A 19818-nucleotide genomic window follows, 5' to 3' on the forward strand; every position below is an offset into this window, starting at 1 on the left:
GCCACGAGTTGCCATGGCCCTTCCTGGTGGCCACATGCCACCGTTCAGCAGGGGACACATCACGGGGGCCATCAGTGGGGGGCAGATTTTAGGGTAAAAAATGGCAATAACAGCACCAGAAGGGCCATTGAACCCCCCCCGTTCATTGTCACTGTTTGGGGGGGCAGGAGCCACGTGGTGGGGAGGGGCCAGGGGAGGGACCCCACGTCCCTCCCGGTGTCCATCCATGGCTGGGGTGGGGTCACAGTCACGGAGCCATGGAATGGTTTGGGGGCAAGGGACCTTCCACAGACACTTCCCGGCATGGGCACGCCCAGCTTCTATGGAATGCCATTCCAGACCCTCACAGGCAGGAATTTCTCCCTGAAATTCCACCTCAATCTCCCTTTTTCCAGCCTGAAGCCACTCCCCATGTCCTGGCGCTCCAGGCCCTTGTCCAAAGTCCCTCCCCAGCTCTTGGAACCCCTTCAGGCACTGGAAGGGGCTCTGAGGTGTCCCAGGATTGTTCCCTTCTCCATGTGGGCCACCTCAACTCTGTCCAGCCCTCTGAGCACCTCTGTGGCCTCCTCTGGACTCATGGCGTGGTCCATCTGTCCAATCCCCATGCCCAGCTCAGTTCCAGGATGTTCTGGGGGTGGCAGCAGGTCCATGATATCGTCACCCCCCACCGTGGGCATCCCAAAGAGCCACCGAACTTCCCGGGCTCCGTTCACCCTCCGTGACACCGCGTTGGCCATCACCAGCCTCCTCCTGGACTCCCACGTGTCTCAGCACAGTTTCCAGAGGATTTTCTCCGTGATTCTGGCACTGCTCGGAGCCCTGGGTGTTCCACATGTTCCAAAGGGGGTGTTCTGTTACCCTTCTCCTGTCACTGGGAACGTCCCCAAAACTTCCCGAATCTGACGGAGAGCGTCTCAGCCGCTTCCTCCAGGTCTCACCCCGGATGCTCCAACAGACCCACGGGCACAGAGGAGCCCCCAGGCCCACCCTCAAGGCCCTTCGAGGGGCAGGGACCCCCCCTCACGCCGTGTGAGTGGAGCCGGCACCCGCAGTGTCCGGACCCGGCCACGTGCTCAGTCCAGGTTCCGGTGGTGGCGGTGGCGGCCCTGGTGGCGGCCCCGGTGGGGGCACGGGGTGGGAGGCGGCGGCGTGGCGCTCCAGGAGGGTGCGGTGGGAGAAGCCCTTGGTGCAGAGGCGGCACTGGAAGCGCTCGGGGCGGTGCGTGCGCATGTGGACGTTGAGGGAGCTCTTCTGGGTGAAGCGTTTGCAGCAGACGCCGCACTGGAAGGCGCGGACGCCCGTGTGGGTCACCATGTGCTTGAGCAGGTAGTCCCGGAGAGAGAAGGAGCGCCAGCAGATGGAGCACTGGTGGGGCTTCTCGCCTGTGGACACACAAACGTGGGGCAACTGGAGTCAGTATGGGTCAGCATGGATTGGTACAGGTCAGTGTGGGTCAACAGGGGTGAGTACAGGTCAGCGTGGATTAATACAGGTCAACAGGGATCAATGTTGGTCAAACAGGGATCAATGTGGGTCAACATGGATCAATAGGGGTCAATGTACATCAATACAGGTCAACATGGATCAATACGGGTCAACATGGGTCAGTGTGGGTCAAAAGGGGTCAACGTGGATTGATATGAGTTAACGTGGGTCAATGTGGGTCAAAAGGGGTCAACGTGGATCGATGCAGGTCAACATGGGCCCAAATGGATCAATGTGGGTCAGCATGGATCAATACAGGTCAACACGGATCGATACGGGTCAATATGGGTCAGTGTGGATCAACACGGATCCATACGGATCAGCATGGATCAACGCAGATAAACATAGATTGACAACGGTCAACACAGGTCAACATAGATCAAAAGGGGTCAGTGTGGATTGATAGGGGTCAGCATGGATTGATACAGGTCCATGTGGGTCACCAGGGGTCAACATGGATTGGAACAGGTCCACAGGGGTCAATGTGGATCAGCATGGGTCAACATAGATCAAAGTGGGCCAACATGGGTCAACGTGGATCAGCATGGGTCAACATAGATCAAAATGGGCCAACATGGGTCAACGTGTGTCAAGATAGTCAACAGGTCAACAAGGATTGATATGGGCAAACATGGATCAAGATGGGTCAACATGGATCAGTACAGGCCAACATGGATCAATACAGGTCAATATGGGCCAACACAGATCAACATGGGTCAACAAGGATCAACAGAAGTCAACACGGGTTAACAGAGTCAAGATGAGTCAATGTGGATTGATACAGATCAACATGGATCAACGTGTGTCAACGTGGATCGATCAGTGTAAGTCACCATGGATTGATACGGGCCACCATGGATCATCGTAGGTCAACATGGAGCAACACAAGTTGACCAGGGTCAGCACGGATTAACACAGAGTGATGAGAGTTAATGGATCAACATGGATCAAAAGGGAACAACGTGTATTGGGGAGGGTCACCATGGGTCAACAAACCAAGATGGGTCAACATGGAGCACCATGGACCAACATGGGTCAATGTGGGTGAACATAGGTGAGCAGTGGGTCAGCACAGAGTGACCTGGACATCATGGATCCACCCAGGTCTGCGTGGGCCAAAATGGATCAACATGAAGAGATGTGAGTCAAAATGGATCAACAAGGGTCAATGTGGATCAACAGGGGCGAACGTGGGTCACCATTGGTCCAGTGAAGCCTCCAGCAGAGGCCAGTATGGGTCTGTACAGATCAGTGTGGGCCAACACTGGTCAGCACAGGTCAACATGGGTCAGCACAGGCCAACATGGGTTGGAACAGTCCAACATGGGTCAGCACAGACCAGCATGGGTTGGAACAATCCAACATGGGTCAGCACAGACCAGCACGGGTTGGAACAATCCAACGTGGGTCAGCGCAGGCCCGTGTGGGTCTGTACAGGCCAACATGGGTCAGCACAGGCCAACATGGGTGTGTTCAGGCCAAAGTGAGTCAACATTGGTCAGTATAGGCCAATGTGAGTCAGTATAAGCTAGCACAGGTCAGTACAGGCCAACGTGGGTCAACACTGGTGAGGACAGGCCAACATGGGTCAGCACAGGCCAGCCCTGGTCAGTACAAGCCAACATGGGTCAACATTGGTCAGCACATGCCAACGTGGTCAATGGGGCTCAAGCGAGCGACACGCATTGACACGACCAGAAGGGACTGATCCAGGTCATCACGGATCGGCGCAGGACACCAGCACGAGTCATACGAGAGCCACGTGTGTCACCAAAACGCCTGCCCTGCCCTCCCCACCACGGCCCCCGTGAGCCCCCTGCTCACCTGAGTGGATGAACATGTGCTTGGTGTAGTTCTTGCGGGAGCTGAAGCTCTTCTGGCAGTGGCCGCACTGGTAGGGGGGCTGGGGGCCGCGGGGGGGCCCGGCCGGGGGCGCTGGGGGGGCCGTGGGGACAGTGCCCCCCTCCACACCCACCTCGTAGGGCGGTGGCAAAGGCGGGGGGGGCCCAAACCCGAAGCTGTCCCCCCCCAGCGCCTCCCGGCCACGCTCGGGCCCAAAGGCGCCGCCGCCGTCGTCGCTGGGCCAGGGTGGCAGAAAAGCGTCGGGAAAAACCTCGGAGGCTCCAAAAAATGCGGGGTCCGGGGCAGGGAAGGGTGGGGGGGCCACACCTGGGGGGACAACACCTTCCTGGGCCCCCCCTTCATCCTCTGCCTCCTCCTCCTCCAACTCCTCCTGCTCCTCCTTGAGTGCCGGCGCCAGGCGCAGCGGCTGCCGCTGTTTGCGGCTGTGGCCGCTCGGCACCGGCTCCGAGAGGCTCTCGAGCTCCGGAGGTGGCCCCGGGGGTGACACCAGCGGTGGCCCTGGCACCTTGTGGGGCGGGGGCAGCACGGCGGGGCCGCGGCTCTGCGAGATGATCTGGGTGCACTCGTCGATGACCGTCTTGATCTGCAGCACCGAGGCGGCCGTGAGGATGTGCAGCGCCTCCGACTGGGCCACCACGAGGCTGCCGCTGTACAGGAACTCCACGAGCTGGCGCACGGCCGCCGAGGGCACCACGGGCGGCACCTCGATGGCCGAGTGGCCCAGCAGCAGCTTGTCGTGGAAGAAGGGGCTGCCGGCGGCCAGGACGCAGCGGTGGGCGCGCAGCGAGGCCTCGCGGATCCGCACGGTGACGTCGCAGAACTGCCCGGCCACGCGCTGCCCGTTGAGCGTCTCCAGCAGGGAGCGGCTGAAGTTCTGCAGGTGGATGTAGTGCACGGCCTCCGGCATGGCCGCGGGGACACGGGGATGGTGGGGAGAGAGGGGACACGGGGATGGTGGGGAGAGAGGGGACACGGGGATGGTGGGGATAGAGGGGAGAGAGGGGACACGGGGATGGTGGGGATAGAGGGGACACGGAGATGGCAGTGACAGCTGGGACACGGGAATGGCCAGAGATGGTGGGGGTAGCAGGGACAATGGGGACACAGGGACGGCGTGGACACGGGGACAGTGGGGACAGTGGGGACACCGGGATAGCGGGAACAACAGGGACACTGGGACGACAGGGACAGCAGGGACACCGGGATGGCGGGAACGCTGGGATGGTGGGGACACGGGGACACGAGGCCGGTGGGGACACCGGGACGGCGGCGAGGCTGGCAGTACCTGGGGAAACAGAGGCGGGGCTGGGGACGTTCCACGGGGTGTCACCGGGGGCGGGGGACATCGCCGGGGGCCGGGGACAGCCCCTGTGACGTCACCAGGGCGTGGGGACATTGATGGGGACACGGGCGGAGACGGGGGACACCGCGTGTGACGTCACCACGCGCCGTGGACAGCGCCGATGACATCACGGGGGACCTAGGGACACCGGGCGGAATGTTCCCGACCTGTCACGACAGCCGGAACCACCCAACCCAATTCCTCCCCCTCCCTGGACCTCTCGGGATCTCCCGACCCGACCCTTTCCCCCCCACCCCCAAACCCCGGGACCCCCCGGCCCCTCCCCCACACCTCGCTCCTGCTCCCGCCGCCGCCGCCGCTCTCTGACGTCACTTCCGCCAGACCGGACCGGAAAGCGACTGTGGACCATAGAGAGTGGCGCAGCGCGCCCCCAGTGCGCCCCCCTTCCTGCCATGGAGACGGGGAGGAGCGGCCAGGGGCGGATATCGCCCCCGGCGGGCGGGGGATTCCTCAGGGTCGCGGTTCCTTATGGCTCATCCATAGGGACCCCCGGGAGCGGGATCATCCATAGGGACCCCCGGGAGCGGGATCCTCCTAGGGACCGCAGTGGCCCCATAGACCCCCACAGGGATCCCCATAGGGACTCCAAGAAGTCTCGAGACTCCTACAGACCCTTATGGGGCCTGCATTACAGACCCCAATAGGGCCTGCACTACAGACCCCAATAGGGCTGCAGACCCTTATAAACCCCCATAGGGACCTGCAGGGTCAGGACCTTTCGGCGACCCCCACAGAGACCTCAATAAGGCTAGAGACCCCTATAGACCCCCACAGGGACCCCCACGGAGCAGGACCACCCTACAGACCCTCATAGGGACCTCCCCCTACAGACCCCTATACACCCACACAGGGGCCCCAACAGAGCTGGAGACCCCTAATGACCCTCCCAGGTACTCCCCTGGGGCCTGGAGCCCCCCACATGTCCCCCAGGGGATCCCCATAGGGCCTGGATCCCCTGCAGATCCCCCTGGGGACGCCAGAATGTCTGGAGAGCCTTATAGGGACCCCCATGGGGATTCCAATAGAGCTATATAGGACCCCTACAGACCCCCCACAGGGACCCCCATGGGGACCTCAGTGGGGTTGGAGACCTCCCGTCAATGTCTACAGGGATGCCCATAAGGTCTGGACTCCCTATAGATTCCATAGGCATGGATCCTGTAGGTATCCCTGTAGGGCTGGTATGCCCGATAGACCCCCTCAGGGATCCAGATATACCCCCCAGGGATCCCCTGTAGACCCTTCAGGGATCCCTGTAGAGCTGGCATCCCCTACAGACCCCCCAGGGATCCATATAGACCCCATAGGGTCAAACTGGCCCCTGTTGGCCGGTGTTAGTCTGTGCTCCCCCATGTTCCTTGAGCCGTGTTGGCCCACGATGGTCAGTCCATGTTGATCCATGTTGACCCACGTTGACTCCTCTTGGTCCATGTCGATCCGTGTTGATCCCTGTTGATCCGTGTTGACCCACACTGATTCCTGTTGACTCCTGTGGATCCATGTTGATCCATGTTGGCCCCTGTCACTCTGCTCTGCTCCATTTTGACCCACGTAGACCGACCTTTGTCCATCCAGGTTGATCCGTGTCACTCCGTGTTGACTCACGTTGGTCCAGTGTTGATCTGGGGAACTGTGGGGTTTGAGCTGTGTTGGCCTGTGCTGACCAGTGTCACTCCATGTTGACTTCTGTCCCTCTGTGTGGACCTGTGTCATTCCATACTGACCCACGTTTGTTGGGATGTGTTGACCCTTGTGTTGACTCACATTGATCCATGTTGATCCATGAGTTGACCCACGTTGACCCACATCAATCCATATTGATCTGTCTGTTGACTCACATTGATGCATATTGATCCCTGTGCTGACCTACATCAATCCACGTTGATCTACATCAATCCATGTTGATCCATGCTGACCCACATTGATGCATGTTGATCCCTGTGCTGACCTACATCAATCCATGTTGATCCATGTTGACCCACATTGATCCTTGTTGATCCATGAGTTGACCTACATCAATCCACGTTGATCTACATCAATCCATGTTGATCCATGTTGATCCATGTTGATCCTTGTGCTGACCCACATTGATCCATGTTGACCCACATTGATCCATGCTGATCCCTGTGTTGACCCACACTCATCCATGTTGACCCATATTGATCCACGTTGATCCATGAGTTGACCCACATTGATCCATGTTGATCCATGAGTTGACCCATATTGATCCATGTTGATCCCTGTGCTGACCCACATTGATCCATGTTGCTCCATGAGTTGACCCCCATTGATCCATGTTGACCCCACATTGATCCATGTTGATCCATGGTGGCCGTGTTCCTGTTGAGCTGATTTGACCCACATCACCGTGGATTAACCTGTGTTGACCCATGCTGACCTCTGCTGGTCCAGGCTGTTGGGCAGCGTTGACCCATGGTGACCTGTGTTAACCCACGTTGATCCATGCTGGCCCGTGTTGATCCCTGGTGTCCCGTGTGGACCAGTGTTGACCCATGTCACTCCATGTCTCTCCTTGTTGACCTCTGTTGACCAGTGTTGACCCATGCTGACTCACGGTGATCCACATCGATCCCCGTTGTCTTATATTGACTTGACCCATGCTGAGCCATGTTGACCCGTGTTGACCTGTGTCACTTTGTGTCTCTCCAGGCTGATCTGTGTTGACCCGTGTCACTGCATGTTCTCTCCATGTTGACTGTTGTTGACCTGACCCATGTTGACCCATGTTGACCCGTGTTGACCCATGTTGAGCCATGTGGACCAGTGTCACTCCATGTCTCTCCATGGTGATGGATGTTGACCTGACCCATGCTGACCAGTGTAACTCTGTGTCTCTCCATGTTGACCCCACTGTACAGGTGACCCCAGCAATGACCCCTTGTACGACTCCATGGCCCCCCGGGTGCAGCTGCTGCCCCCTCTGCCCCATCCAACCCCAGCCCACACAGGGGGTCAGTCACTCACGTGACGTCACCGAGTGCCATCCCCACCGTGACATCACACGCAGCACTGTGACATCACCGCTGGTCCCATGCCCTGCTCCCATCACAGCCAGCACCATGAAATCACAGGTGACATCACAGATGACATCACTGTGGTTCCCACTAGCCCAACATCCCTCCCTTGGGTGGCTCCTGAATTCTGGGGGCCCTGGGTTGGTGTCCCAAAACCTGCATGCCCTCGGGCAGGGGTGACACCCTAATTCCACTGTGCCCTGGGACACCTGTCCCCTGGGCGAGAACAGCGGTGACACCCAAATTCCGGGTGCCCTAGGACACCTGTGTCCCCTCAGGTGAGGGCAACAACAGAATTTTGGGGTGGTCTGGGACAACTGTGTCCCCTTGGGTGGGGGTGACACCGGAATTCCAGGGTGTCCTAGGACACTGTGTCCCCTGGGGCAGGGGTGACACCCTAATTTCACTGTGCCCTGGGACACCTGTTCCCTGTGCAAGGACGGGGGTGGCACCCAAATTCGGGTGCCCTGGGACACCTGTGTCCCCTTGGTGAGAGTAACACCTGAATTCTGCTGTGCCCCGGGACACCTGTCCCCTGAGTAAGGGTGAGGGTGACACCCAAATACCGCTGTGCCCTGAGACACGTCCCCAGCAGGGATGACACCGAAATTCCGGGATGCCCTGGGAAACCTGCGTCCCCTGGGCGAGGACAGCGGTGACACCCGAATTCCGGGTGCCCTGGGGCGGTGCCCCGAAACCTGTGTCCCCCCGGGCGAGGGCGGGGGTGACACCGGCTCTTGGAGCCGATGGAGCCGAACGGACCCGCCCGGACATCGGGCCCGGGGGGTGGGCGGGCTCTGTCCCCTCCCCGCGGGTACAGCCCGGGGGAGGAACGCGGTGCCACACGCGGGTCCTCCCGTGCCCGCGGCGGGGGTGGCACCGGGAGCGCCCCGGCCCCGCGTCCCACGGGCTCGGCGGCCACAGGTGAGGGACGCAGGGTCCGGAACCAACCAGGGTGGGCAGGGGACCCCCCCCACCTCAGGGTGGGCAGGGGACCCAACCCCCCTTCCCAGGGTGGGCAGGGGACCCCGGAGTCCGGGCACCCCCGACCTTCCCCCTACAACAAAGGGACCCGAGCCCACCCGGAGCTGGGGGTGGGGTGGAGGGGGGGGGGGTCCCAGCCTGGGGCTGATGCGGTTTTGGGGGGGAGGGGGTTATTGTAGGGTCTCTAAAAGGTCTCTGTTGCTCCAGAGCCCCCCCGGTTTGTGCCATGATGGACACGGGGGACAGGAGACGACGCGGCGCCCCCCGGCTGGCACAGGTGAGTGGGAGACCCCCAGGTGAGTGGGGGGACCCCCAGATGAGGGCGGGAGACACAGGGATGGAGTGGAGGGAACGCAGGTGGTGCGGTGGGGAGGACGCAGGGATGGGGTGGGGGGGCTCGGGTGATGGTGGGGACCCCCAGGCACCCGGGGAAGCCTCGACCCCAACTGGGAGGGTCCCAGGGGGTGGAGGAGTGGAGGGGTCCAGGCGTTTGTGGGCTCCCGGCCCCGCCTTTGGCTGGGGAGCCCCGGCGCCCCATCCACGGCCCCCCTGGCCCCCCGCCAGCCCCCGGCCTGGAATTGGGACACGGGGCGGGGACAGGGACACAGCGGCCGCGAGCCCTTGGCGCCCCTCCCCCCCCGTGGGAACGGACACATCCCCCCCATCCCTCCCCCGCTCCCCCCGACCCCCCAAACTGCTCCCCCGAGGGGACCTGTGAATGTTCATTCCCCCCAAGCGCTCTGAGGGGGTCCCCGGATTCCTGGGACCCCCTGGACATCTGGGTCCCTCCGGACTCCTGGGACCCCCAAACATCTGGGACTTTCCAGACCCCTGGGGCCCCCCAAGCACCTCATTCTCCCCCGGACTTTGGGATCCCCCCAAACCTACAGGACACCCCGGATTCCTGGGAACCTCCTGGACCCCTGGGCCCCTCGAACTCTGGGGATCCCCCAGACTTTGGGACCACCTCGGACTCCCGGGACCCCCAACACCTGGGACCCCCCCAAGGACCTGGGACCCTCCTGGACTCTGAGACCCCTCAAACACCTGGGACCCCCCAGACATCTGCCCCACCCCCCCAAACTTTGGGACTCCCTGGGTATTTGGGACCCTCCGGACACCTGGGAGTCCCAGAATTCCTGTGACCCCCTGGACACGTGGGGTCCCTCAGACCCCTGGGATTCTCTGGACCCCCAGGAAACCCCGGACATCTGGGAACCCCTGGACACCTGGGACCCCTCTGATTCCTGGGAACCTCGAACTCTTGAGACACCCCAGACTTTGGGAGTCCCTCGGACTCCTGGCACCCCCAGCACCTGGGACCCCTCAGACTTTAGGACTCCTCCGGTCCCCTGCGACCCCCTGGATTTTGGGTCCCCCCAAAATTTGCCCCCCCTCCCCCCCGCAGGCCCAGCACCGCCGGGAGCTGGAGGAGGAGCTGCGGGACCTCAGCAGCCAGGTGGGCGGGGCTTGCTGGGAGGGGCGGGGCCAGCATCTGTCAGTCACAGAATGCCCCCGCCTCTTGCTGAGGAGGGGGTGGGGCATATGACTGTCAATCACCCAGGTGGGCGGGGCATGGGTCCACCTGTAACTATGGGGGCAGAGCTTGGAGCTGTCCATCATCTGGGGGCGGGGCCTTCCACCCAGAGGCGTGGTCTGGGGCTGTCAATCACCCCCTGCCCAACCAGGTGGCGGCACTGGGGCGGAGCCTGGCGGCAGAACGTGGGCGGAGCCTGATGGAGGGCGGGGCCCTGAGGGCGTTGGAGATCGCGGTGGGCGGAGCCCAGGCACGGGTGGGCGGAGCCTGTCGGGCGCTGGACAGGGCCAATGAGCGCCTGCGCCTGCAGCAGGTGGGCGGGGCCGGGGGTCTGAGGGGGCGGAGCCTCGGGCAGGGGTGTGGTTAGAGGGGGCGTGGCCTGTGGGGGAGGCAGGGCTTAAAAGGGTGGGTGGGACATGGGCAGGGGTGTGGCCTGGGAGGGGGAGGAGCCTCTGGCAGGGGGTGTGGCTGAGGTGGGGCAAAGAGGGTGTGGTCAGGGGTGTGGTCTGTGAAGGAGGTGGGGCTTATGAGAACAGGCAGAGCTTTTTGGAGGGTGGGTGGGGCTGTGGGGGAGGGGCCTGAGGGGGTGGAGCCCCATCATGGGCGGAGTCAGGGTGTGGGTGTGGCCATGATGGGGCTAAAGGGGGCGTGGTCTGAGGGTTGTGTGGCTGTGAATGAGTGGTGGAGCAGTGGGCAGGGCCAGGTGTGTGGGCGTGGCCTGTCCCAGAGCCCTCCCCTCCGCAGGAGGCAGGGCAGCTGCTGTGGGCGGAGCTGGAGGCTGCTCGTGCTGCCAAGGCGGGGGCAGAGCTCCGGGCACAGGAGGCGGAGTCTCAGTGCCTGGCCCGAGGGGTGGAGCTGGAGCAGCTGCGGCAGGTGGGCGTGGCTAAGACCAGGGGCGGAGCTTAGTGCAAGGGGTGGGGCTATTGCAGCTGCGGGTGGGGCGGGGCTAAGGACCAATGGGATGGGGCTATTGCAGCTGCGGGTGGGGCTAAGGACCAAGGGGGTGGGGCTATTGCAGCTGCGGGTGGGGCTAAGGACCAAGGGGGTGGGGCTATTGCAGCTGCGGGTGGGGCTAAGGACCAAGGGGGTGGGGCTATTGCAGCTGTGGGTGGGGCTAAGGACCAAGGGGGTGGGGCTATTGCAGCTGGGGGTGGGGCTAAGGACCAAGGGGGTGGGGCTATTGCAGCTGCGGGTGGGGCTAAGGACCAAAGGGGTGGGGCTATTGCAGCTGCAGGTGGGGCTAAGGACCAATGGGGTGGGGCTATTGCAGCTGGGGGTGGGGCTAAGGACCAATGGGGTGGGGCTATTGCAGCTGTGGGTGGGGCTAAGGACCAATGGGGTGGGGCTAAAGCAGCCTATGGGCGTGGCTATGGTGGTGGGTGGGGCTATTGCAGCGGGCGTGGCTCGGGGGTGTGTCCATGCTGGCCCTGCCCACAGGCGGTGCGGGCGGCCCAGCATTCCCGGCGCCGGGCGGAGCAGGAGCGCGACCACGTGGCTGCAAAGGTGGGCCACGCCCCCCGCCCCAGGTGAGCATGGCCGCGCCCCCTCCCTGGCCACGTCTCCTTCCAGTGTGTCCCCTATAGTCCCAATGTTCCCTATAGCCCCTATAACTCCCATGTGTCCCTGTAGCCCCCATCTCTCCCCTATAGCCCCTCTCTGTCCCCGTGGCCCCTGTAAGTCCCCTATGGATGTGTCCCCTGTAGCCCCTATATGTCCCTACTGTCCCCACGTGTCCCCTACAGCCCCCATGTCCCCTACAGCCCCCATGCTGGGGACCCCGGGGGGCTGCAGGCGGCGCTGGAGGAGCTGCGGGAGCACAACCGGGGCCTGCGGGAGCACCTGAACCAGCGGCTGGGCCAGGTGGGGACACGGGGGACACCTATGGGGACATGGGGGGGCACGGGGAGCAGCGGCGGGGGGCGGGTGGGTGACGAGAGGCGCCCATGGAGTGTCTGGGGGGTGGTGACAAGCAGGCACCTGTGGGGGCAGGGGGGCACCTGCGGGGGGAGGTGGGCAGGTGAGGGTGCTGTGGGTGCACCTTTGGGTCCATAGGGACCGTGTGGGTGCCATGCGGGTGCCATGGGGACAGGTTCGGGCTCTGACCCCCCTTTCCCGCAGGTGGAGGAGCTGCGGCAGGCGCTGGTGGCCGCGGGCATGCGGGCACGGGAGGCGCAGGGGGCGTGGGCCCGGCTGGCACAGGAGCAGCGGCTGCTGCGGGAGCGGCTGCAGCACCCCCGGGACCCCCCCGCGCCCCCCGAGCCCGCCCTGCGCGCCCGCTGCGCCCACCTGCAGGAGCTGCTGCAGCGTGAGGCGGGGTCAGCGGGCACGGGGGGCACGGGGGGCACCCGGAGGGCCCCAAGGTGGTCCCCAGATGGTCCCAGCGTGATCAAGGGTGGTCTTGGGTGGTGCCAGGGTGGTCCCAGAGAGTCCTGGGGTGACCCAGGGTGGTCCAGGGGGATCTTGGGGTGGCACCAAGGTGGCCCAGGGTGGCTCAGGGGAGTCCAAGGTGACCCAGGGATTTCCCATCGTGGTTCAGGTGACCTTGGGTGGTCCAGGTTGATTCAGGGTGGCCCAAAGGTGGTCTTGGGTGGTCCCGGGGTGGTCCCCAGATATCCCAGGACAGCCCTGTCCCACATGTGTCACCGGCCATGGGTCACTCTGTGAGTGACGTGGGGTGACATGGGTGTCCCCTGGTGACAAGGTGTGGGTGACCCTGTCCTGGGTGGCCGAGGGTCCCTCTGTGGGTCCCTCTGTGGGTCACTCCATGGGTGACACAGGTGTCCCCTGGTTGCAGGGCGCGGGTGGCCCTGTCCCGGGCCGCGCGTGTCACCAGCCGGCGCCTGCGGGTGTTGGTGGCCGAGGCGGAGGAGCAGCGGCTGCTGGGGGAGCGCTACCGGCTGCAGGTGGGGACAGCACCCACTGTCGCCCATTGTCACCTGCTGCCACCGTGTGTCCCCTTCTGTCACCCACTGTCACCTCCTGTCACCGCCTGTCTCTCCCTGTCACCTTGTGTCACCATGTGTCACCACACATTATCGCCTGTCACCCTCTGTCACCATGTGTCACCTCCTGTCATCACCTGTCACCCTCTGTCACCTCCTGTCACCTCCTGTCAGCCCCTGTCAGCAGCCCATGTCACCTGCTGTCACCTACTGTCACCCTCTGCCCCCTTCTGGCATCCTCTGTCACTTGTCACCCCCGTTACTTCATGTCACTCTCTGTCGCCCTGTCCTCCCCCGTCACCCTGTCACCCTCTCTGTCCCCCTCTGTCACCTGTCACCCCATTATCTCGTGTCACCTCCTGTCACCCCTGTCACCCTCTCTGTCACCCTCTCTGTCCCCCTCTGTCCCCCTCTGTCACCTGTCACCCCCATTATCTCGTGTCACCTCCTGTCACCCCTGTCACCCTCTCTGTCACCCTCTCTGTCCCCCTCTGTCCCCCTCTGTCACTTGTCACCCCCATTATCTCGTGTCACCTCCTGTCACCCCTGTCACCCTGTCACCCTCTCTGTCACCCTCTCTGTCCCCCTCTGTCACCTGTCACCCCCATTTTCTCATGTCACCCCCATCACGCTGTCACCCTGCAGCCTCCCTGTGCCCCCACGTGCCCACGTCCCAACACCCGATGGCACCACGTCCCTGTGTCACCTGGGCCCCATGTCCCATATCCCCCTGTCCCCATGTCCCCAGTGTCCCCAGTGTCCCTCTGTCCCCTTCAGGCCCGTGCCAGCGAGGCCGCAGGCCGGCTCCTGGCTGACCAGGTGGCCGCGGTGGCCGCGGGGACGGCCCAAGCGCTGGCCCAGGGCCACCACCTGCGCCGGGAGCTCGAGGACATCGGGGATGGGGCCGCGGCCACCGCCCGACATGTGGCCGTGCTCAGGACACGCCTCAGGTGGGGACAGTCCCCTATGGGCCCCTATAGACCCCATGGGCTTGTTATGGGGTGGGGGGGGGCTCTCTAGGGGTTCTATGGGGTTAATGGGATAGTGCGGGATTCTATGGGGGCTCTACGGGGTTTATGGGATACTGGGGAGTTCCATGAAGGTTCTGGGATGCTGGGGGTCCCCAGGGGAGCTCTATGGGTTTATGGGATGTTGGGGTTCTCCGGGGAGGTTATGGGATTGGGAATCTCTATAGGAGCTCTCTGTGGGGTTACAGGATGGGGGAGGGCTCTATGGGGGTTCTGGGATCCTGGGGATCCCCTGGAGGGTTCTATGGGGTTTATGGAATGGGGGGCTCCATGAGGGCTGTCTGGGATATTGGGGGTCCCCAGGAGGGCTCCATGGAGTTTATGGGGTGTTGGGGGTCTCTGTGGGATTTATGGGCTATTAGGGGCTCTATGGGATTTATGGGATGTTAGGGGTGTCTGGGGGTCTCACCACCCCTCGGTGCCCCCCAGGTGCGACCCCATGAACCTGTCCCGCACGGTCCGGCGGATGCTGCGGGATGGGGACGACGACTCCGAGGACAGTGGGGACAGCGAGGACAGCGGGATGCCCCCTGCCACCCCCCTCAAACCTGCCCCCGGCGCCTGGGGGGGGCTCGGCCCAGCCCCCAGCACTGGGGGAACCCCTTGAATCCCCCGGGACCCCAAAGCCCGCCCAGGGCCCCCCCTCTCGTGGGGGGTTTTTGGAGGGGCTGGTTTTTGTTGGGGGCAGGGTCCCCAACTCATTAAAGTGCCTTCGAGAGGGTCTCGCTCTTGAGTGGCCCTGGAGGACTTGGGGGGGTCCCAAAATCCCCCGAGCCCATCTGGGCCGGGATCGAACCACGCCCCAAAACACAGTTTGGGGATCCCTTTTGGGGGATCCCCCTTTCCCGTGCCACAGTTAGGGGCTGCTTGAAAATATTCTGGAGTCACAGGTTGGGGGGAGCTTGAAAGCCCTCAAATCCCCCAGAAGCTGTCGGGGGGGGCCTCAAAACCATCTTTACACCAATTAGGGGGTGCTGAAACCCCTCAAAACCCCCCGAGACCCCCCAAAACCCGCTGGGGGGGATCCCAAAACCCTCTTTACCCCGATTGGGGGGGTTGAAACCCCCTAATAAACCCCCACAATCCCTCCAAACCCCCCACAGTCTGGCCGGCGGGGGGGAAAAAACCCTTTTTACCTCAACTGGGGGCGGTGAAAGCCCCCAAAAGCCCCCAAAAGCCCCAAAGGCCGTGGGGCGGGGCCGCGGAACGCCCGCGGTGGGGGCGGGGCTTGAATGGTTAATGAGGTGAGGGCGCGACCCCGTCGGCCAATAGCAGCGCGGGATGCAAATGAGGCGCGGCTCGGGGGCGTGGCTCCCCGCCCACATCGGAGTGGCAGCCAATGAGGAGAAGGGGCGGGGCGGGCGGGTGTGGGGTGGGTGTGCGGGGGTTGTTCTCGCGGAGTTGCAGAGTCTCGCGAGAGTTCAGGGGAGGCCGCGGCGGCGGCGGGATGGGAGCGACGAGGTGGGGCCGGAATGGGGCGGGGGGTGGAAAAGGGGGAAAAATGGGGAAAAGGTGGGAAAAGGGGCGGCCTGGGATCGGGAGAGAACACGGGGAGGGGGTTCCGACTATTGGGGGGAGATGTCAGGTCCCGGGAGGGGCGGTGGTGGGAGAGAGGGGAGACAGGCCCCGGGTGGGGGGAAATGGGGGGGCACACACGGGGATGGTGTCCCCCCGTGGGAGGGGGACGACGACACGGCGGGGAGGGGTCCGGCCGTGGTGGGGAGGGGTCCGGCTGTTGGAGGGGGGTCCGGCCTCGGAGAAGGGTGTGTGGGGGGGTGGGGGGGCACGGCGAGTGAGATCCGACCAAGGGCGGGGGCCCCGGGCGGATTTTGGGGCTGACGCCACGGGGGTTTGCAGGGTGTCTGGGCTGGTTGGGTGGCGCGGAGGAAGCGTGGAATTTTGGGGAGGGGGCGTCTCGGCCCTGTGACACCCTCCCTTCCCCCAGATGCCCCGTCACTGCTCCGCCGCCGGCTGCTGCACCCGGGATACCCGCGACACCCGCGGCCGAGGCATCTCCTTCCACCGGTGGGTGCCCCCCGAGACCCCCGGGGCAGGGACACCACCCCCCCCGAGCAATGGGCTGTCCCACCTGTCACCCCCCCGCTTAGCACTGGGCTGTCACAGGGGTGCGCGTCCCCTCCCTTAGCAATGGGCTGTCCCAGCTGTCACAGGTGTGCATCCCCCCTTAGCAATGGACTGTTCCAGGTGTGTGTTCCCCCTTCAACAATGGGCTCTCCCAGGTGTGCGAGTTCCCGCTCTCCCCCCGTTTTTTAGCAATGGGCTGTCCCAGCTGTCACCCCCCACCTTAGAACGGGCTGTCCCAGGCGTGTCCCCCTCCCTTAGCAATGGGCTGTCCCAGGTGTGTCTATTCCGCCCCCCCCCCCATTTGTGGGATGGCTCAGCCCTGTGCCCTTTAACAGGACCTGCCTGGACTGTTCCATTTCCAGGTGTGTGGGGGGAGGAAGGTGTCATTCAGCTCTGCAGAAATGGGGTCAGGTGTGCGGGGGGAACTGCAGCCTCGCAGCTCACCTGTGTCACTTGTGTGACCTGTGTCACCTGTGTGACCTGTGTTCCCCCATCCTGTGTCTTCCCTGCGTCCCCCCATGCCTGCCATGACCCCCTGTGACCTCTGTCCCCCCGTTGTCCCTCCATACCCCTTGTCCCTCCCATAACCCACGTCCTCCCCTGTGACCTGGGTGCCCCCCGTGTCCCCTCTGTATGACCTGTGTCCCCCCATGTCCCCATCTTCTCGTGTCCCCTCATGACCTGTGTGCCCCACGTCCCACTTCCCCCCATATCTCTCTCTTTCTCCCCATGTCCCCTCCCAATCCTGTGTCCCGTTGTCCCCCTGTGTCCCTCTGTCCCTCCCATGTCCTCGTGTCCCCCAGGCTGCCCCGGAAGGACGATCCCCGCCGGGTGCAGTGGCTGGAGAACAGCCGGCGCCGGGACCCCTCGGGCGAGGGCCGCTGGGACCCCACCTCCAAATACATCTACTTCTGCTCCCAGCACTTCGAGAGCTCCTGCTTCGAGGTAGTGGGCTACAGGTGAGGCCAGGGGGCTGCAGGTGGGGCTCCAGGTGAGATCCAGGCTCCGGGTGAGGCTCCAGGGGCTATGGATCACCCCGACCTTCTCCTGTGAAGGGTTTTGGGGCTCATCCCCCCCCCCCAGACCCTTGAACCTTCCCTGGAGTTTGGGGGCACCCCAAGCACATGCCCCAAGGTGTTTGGGGCCACCCAGGGACTCCCAGCAAGGGATGGGGACACCTCAGGGACCCCCAGCAAGGAGTTGGTGACACCCCAGGGGAGCCCCTGTGATGTGTCACGGACATGCCAGGGAACTGGGGACACCTCAGGGTGTCCCAAAGACCCCCCTGTGAAGTATTGGGGACAACCCAGGGACCCTCCTCTGACCCCAGAGGTGCCTCGTGAGGGGTTGGGGACACCCCAGGGCCCTGGGGGTGCCGGAGCACCCTGAGGGACCCCCCCCCAGAGCCCCCTCCCCATTTCCCCTTGCAGGCCACAGACCCCCCAGGTATTTCAGGAATCCCCTCAGGGATTTTTAGGTGCCCCAAGATCTTCCCTGGAGCTTGGGGGGCTCCCAGGACATTGGGAGGCTTCACCCTGAAGACTCTTGACTTAAAGGACCTCCTGGGGATCACCCCCAGGTTTTGGGGTCCCCCCTGAACCCCGTTTTCCCCCCCCCAGTGGCTACCACCGCCTCAAGGAAGGGGCTGTTCCCACCGTCTTCGCCGTGGGCCCCTCGCGGCCCCCCCGGACCCCCAGGCCGAAGCCCCCCCTGGCCGACAGCGACCCCCCGAAGCCCCTCCGGAACGCCCGGAAGTGGAAGTGAGTCCTGGGGGGCTTTGGGGGGTTCAGGGGAGAACGGGGCTCCCTGGTTTATTCCCAGCACCGGCAGAACCCTTCGCTCTTCCCCGCTGGACCCTGCGGGACCCCCAGACCTCTCCCACCCCTGGGACCCCCCGTTCCCCACCGGACCCCCCATTGTCCCCTGACCTTTCCCACCCCCAGGACTCTCCTTGACCTCTGGGTGGTCCTGGGGGCTTTTGGGGGCCTCACAGGGTAATGGGGCTCCCCAACTTATTCTCCATGTGGATGGGACCCCCCCCATCCCTGCTGGACCCCTTTCCTCCCCAACCTCTCCCACTCCCCAGGACACCCAATTCCCCCCCGACCTCTCCCACCCCGGGGACTTTCCTGCATCTCTGGCTGCTCTGGGGGGAGCTTTGGGGGGCTCTGCAGGATAAGAGAGATTCCCTGCTTTTTCTTGGAATAGGTGGGAACCTCCCCACCCATCCCTTCTGGATTCCCTGTTCCCCCCCAGCATCCCTGTCAGACCCCCGTTTTCCCCCGACCTCTCCCAACTCTGGGACACCCACATCCCCTCTGGATTCCCTGTTGCCCCCCACATTTGCCACCCCCAGGACCCCCCATTCCCTCCTGGCCTCTCCCACCCCTCGGGGCTCTCCGGTACCTTCTCATGCTCTGGAGGCATGTTGGGGGGCACTGCAGGATGACAGCTCTCCCCTCTTTCCTCTCCCCACAGACGGGACCCCCTCCCATCCCCGCCGGCCCCCCCCGTTCCCCTCCGACGTCTCCTGCTTCCCGCGGGACACCAAAGACCCCGGCCCCCCCCCGGCCGGTGACCACGGCGGTGTCCCGGCGCTTCCCGGCCCCTCGGGCGCCATCCCAGAGACCCTTTTGGTGGCCACGGGCGACGAGGAAGCCACGACCACTCCGGCTCTGCCCGAGGGAGCCCCCCCGGCCCCCGCAGCCCCCGCGGGACCCCCGGGACCCCCGTCCCCGTCGCTGTTCATGCTGCGGCTGCCGCCCCGCGCCGGATCCTACATCCAGAGCGAGCACAGCTACCAGGTGGGAAGCGCCCTGCTCTGGAAGCGCCGCGCCGAGGCCGCGCTCGACGCCCTGGACAAGGCCCAGCGGCAGCTGCAGGCGGGAAAACGGCGGGAGCAGCGGCTCCGGCTGCGCCTGGCCGAGCTCCAGAGGGAGAGAAGGGGCGTCCCGGAGCCGCGGCGGAGCCCCAAGGATCCCCCGGGGCCGGTGGAGGTGGAGCTGCTCGGAGACGGAGGGCACTGAGGAATTCCTGGTTCTCCGAGGCTTGGCCACGGCAGGAAGGTTTGTAAATAAAGATTTCGCCTTTTCTATGCGGTACTTGTGGGAATCTGTGGGAATTCGTGGAATTTCTAGAAGTTTTAGGGAGAAATTCTCCAGTGAGGGGCTGGAATAGAATTCCGGGTCGTGCCCGGACTTTAGACAAGGAGGGACGGGATAAGGAAAAGTGGCGTCACCCTGGAAGTGGGGAGATTTAGGTGGGATATTGGGAAGAAATTCTTCCCTGTGAGGTTGGTGAGGAGCTGGGATGGAATTCCCAGGGAAGCTGTGGCTGCCCCATCCCTGGAAGTGTCCAAGGCCCCGGCTGGATGGAGCTCGGAGCAACCTGGAATAGTGGAAGGTGGCAGGGGGTGGGACTGGATGGGCTCTAAGGTCCTTCCAACCCAAACCATTCAGTGATTTCATAAATCGAGGAGGTGGCTCGTGTGTGGGGC

At 63.7% G+C, this 19818-nt stretch overlaps 3 protein-coding genes across 7 annotated transcripts; 2 read left to right on the forward strand and 1 right to left on the reverse strand.

Annotated features, from left to right (window-relative positions):
- Positions 1 to 119: 119 nt before the first annotated feature.
- Positions 120 to 5051, reverse strand: ZBTB45 (zinc finger and BTB domain containing 45). Its single transcript, XM_032094733.1, has 3 exons — positions 4982 to 5051; positions 3310 to 4633; positions 120 to 1382 (listed from the first exon to the last, which is right to left on the reverse strand). The coding sequence occupies exons 2-3, from the start codon at positions 4253 to 4255 to the stop codon at positions 1021 to 1023; spliced, it is 1308 nt and encodes a 435-aa protein (XP_031950624.1). The 5' UTR covers positions 4256 to 4633; positions 4982 to 5051; the 3' UTR covers positions 120 to 1020.
- A 3168-nt stretch (positions 5052 to 8219) lies between these two features.
- Positions 8220 to 14960, forward strand: LOC116437145 (myosin heavy chain, embryonic smooth muscle isoform-like). 5 transcript variants are annotated; one of them, XM_032094721.1, is made up of 11 exons: positions 8220 to 8670; positions 8897 to 9007; positions 10139 to 10189; positions 10419 to 10580; positions 11012 to 11140; positions 11705 to 11793; positions 12010 to 12127; positions 12386 to 12582; positions 13062 to 13170; positions 13987 to 14159; positions 14667 to 14960. In XM_032094721.1, exons 1-11 carry the CDS (start codon positions 8344 to 8346, stop codon positions 14842 to 14844), a joined length of 1644 nt encoding a protein of 547 aa, XP_031950612.1. In that variant the 5' UTR covers positions 8220 to 8343; the 3' UTR covers positions 14845 to 14960. The 5 variants fall into 5 exon arrangements, with proteins under 5 accessions (XP_031950612.1, XP_031950613.1, XP_031950616.1 ...); XM_032094722.1 differs by having other exon boundaries at positions 8223 to 8670; positions 12028 to 12127; XM_032094723.1 differs by having other exon boundaries at positions 8341 to 8670; positions 8938 to 9007.
- A 657-nt stretch (positions 14961 to 15617) lies between these two features.
- LOC116437163 (THAP domain-containing protein 7-like) lies at positions 15618 to 19421 on the forward strand. Its single transcript, XM_032094766.1, is given in 6 exon segments — positions 15618 to 15698; positions 16183 to 16262; positions 17126 to 17281; positions 17942 to 18082; positions 18801 to 18825; positions 18827 to 19421. Coding segments are annotated over 5 exon segments (924 nt in total). The 5' UTR covers positions 15618 to 15698; the 3' UTR covers positions 19349 to 19421.
- Positions 19422 to 19818: the final 397 nt, after the last annotated feature.

The sequence above is a fragment of the Corvus moneduloides genome, chromosome 33, assembly GCF_009650955.1.
Source record: "Corvus moneduloides isolate bCorMon1 chromosome 33, bCorMon1.pri, whole genome shotgun sequence".
In the NCBI taxonomy this organism is placed as follows: domain Eukaryota; kingdom Metazoa; phylum Chordata; class Aves; order Passeriformes; family Corvidae; genus Corvus; species Corvus moneduloides.

Coding starts and splice junctions, on each gene's coding strand:
- ZBTB45 (XM_032094733.1), bottom strand. CDS start 4,255: ATGCCGGAGGCCGTGCACTACATCCACCTGCAGAACTTCAGCCGCTCC. Junction 1,383..3,309: donor GCACATGTTCATCCACTCAG/GTGAGCAGGGGG, acceptor GTGTGTCCACAG/GCGAGAAGCCCCACCAGTGC.
- LOC116437145 (XM_032094721.1), top strand. CDS start 8,344: ATGACACCGAAATTCCGGGATGCCCTGGGAAACCTGCGTCCCCTGGGC. Junction 10,190..10,418: donor TGCGGGACCTCAGCAGCCAG/GTGGGCGGGGCT, acceptor CTGCCCAACCAG/GTGGCGGCACTGGGGCGGAG. Junction 10,581..11,011: donor AGCGCCTGCGCCTGCAGCAG/GTGGGCGGGGCC, acceptor TCCCCTCCGCAG/GAGGCAGGGCAGCTGCTGTG.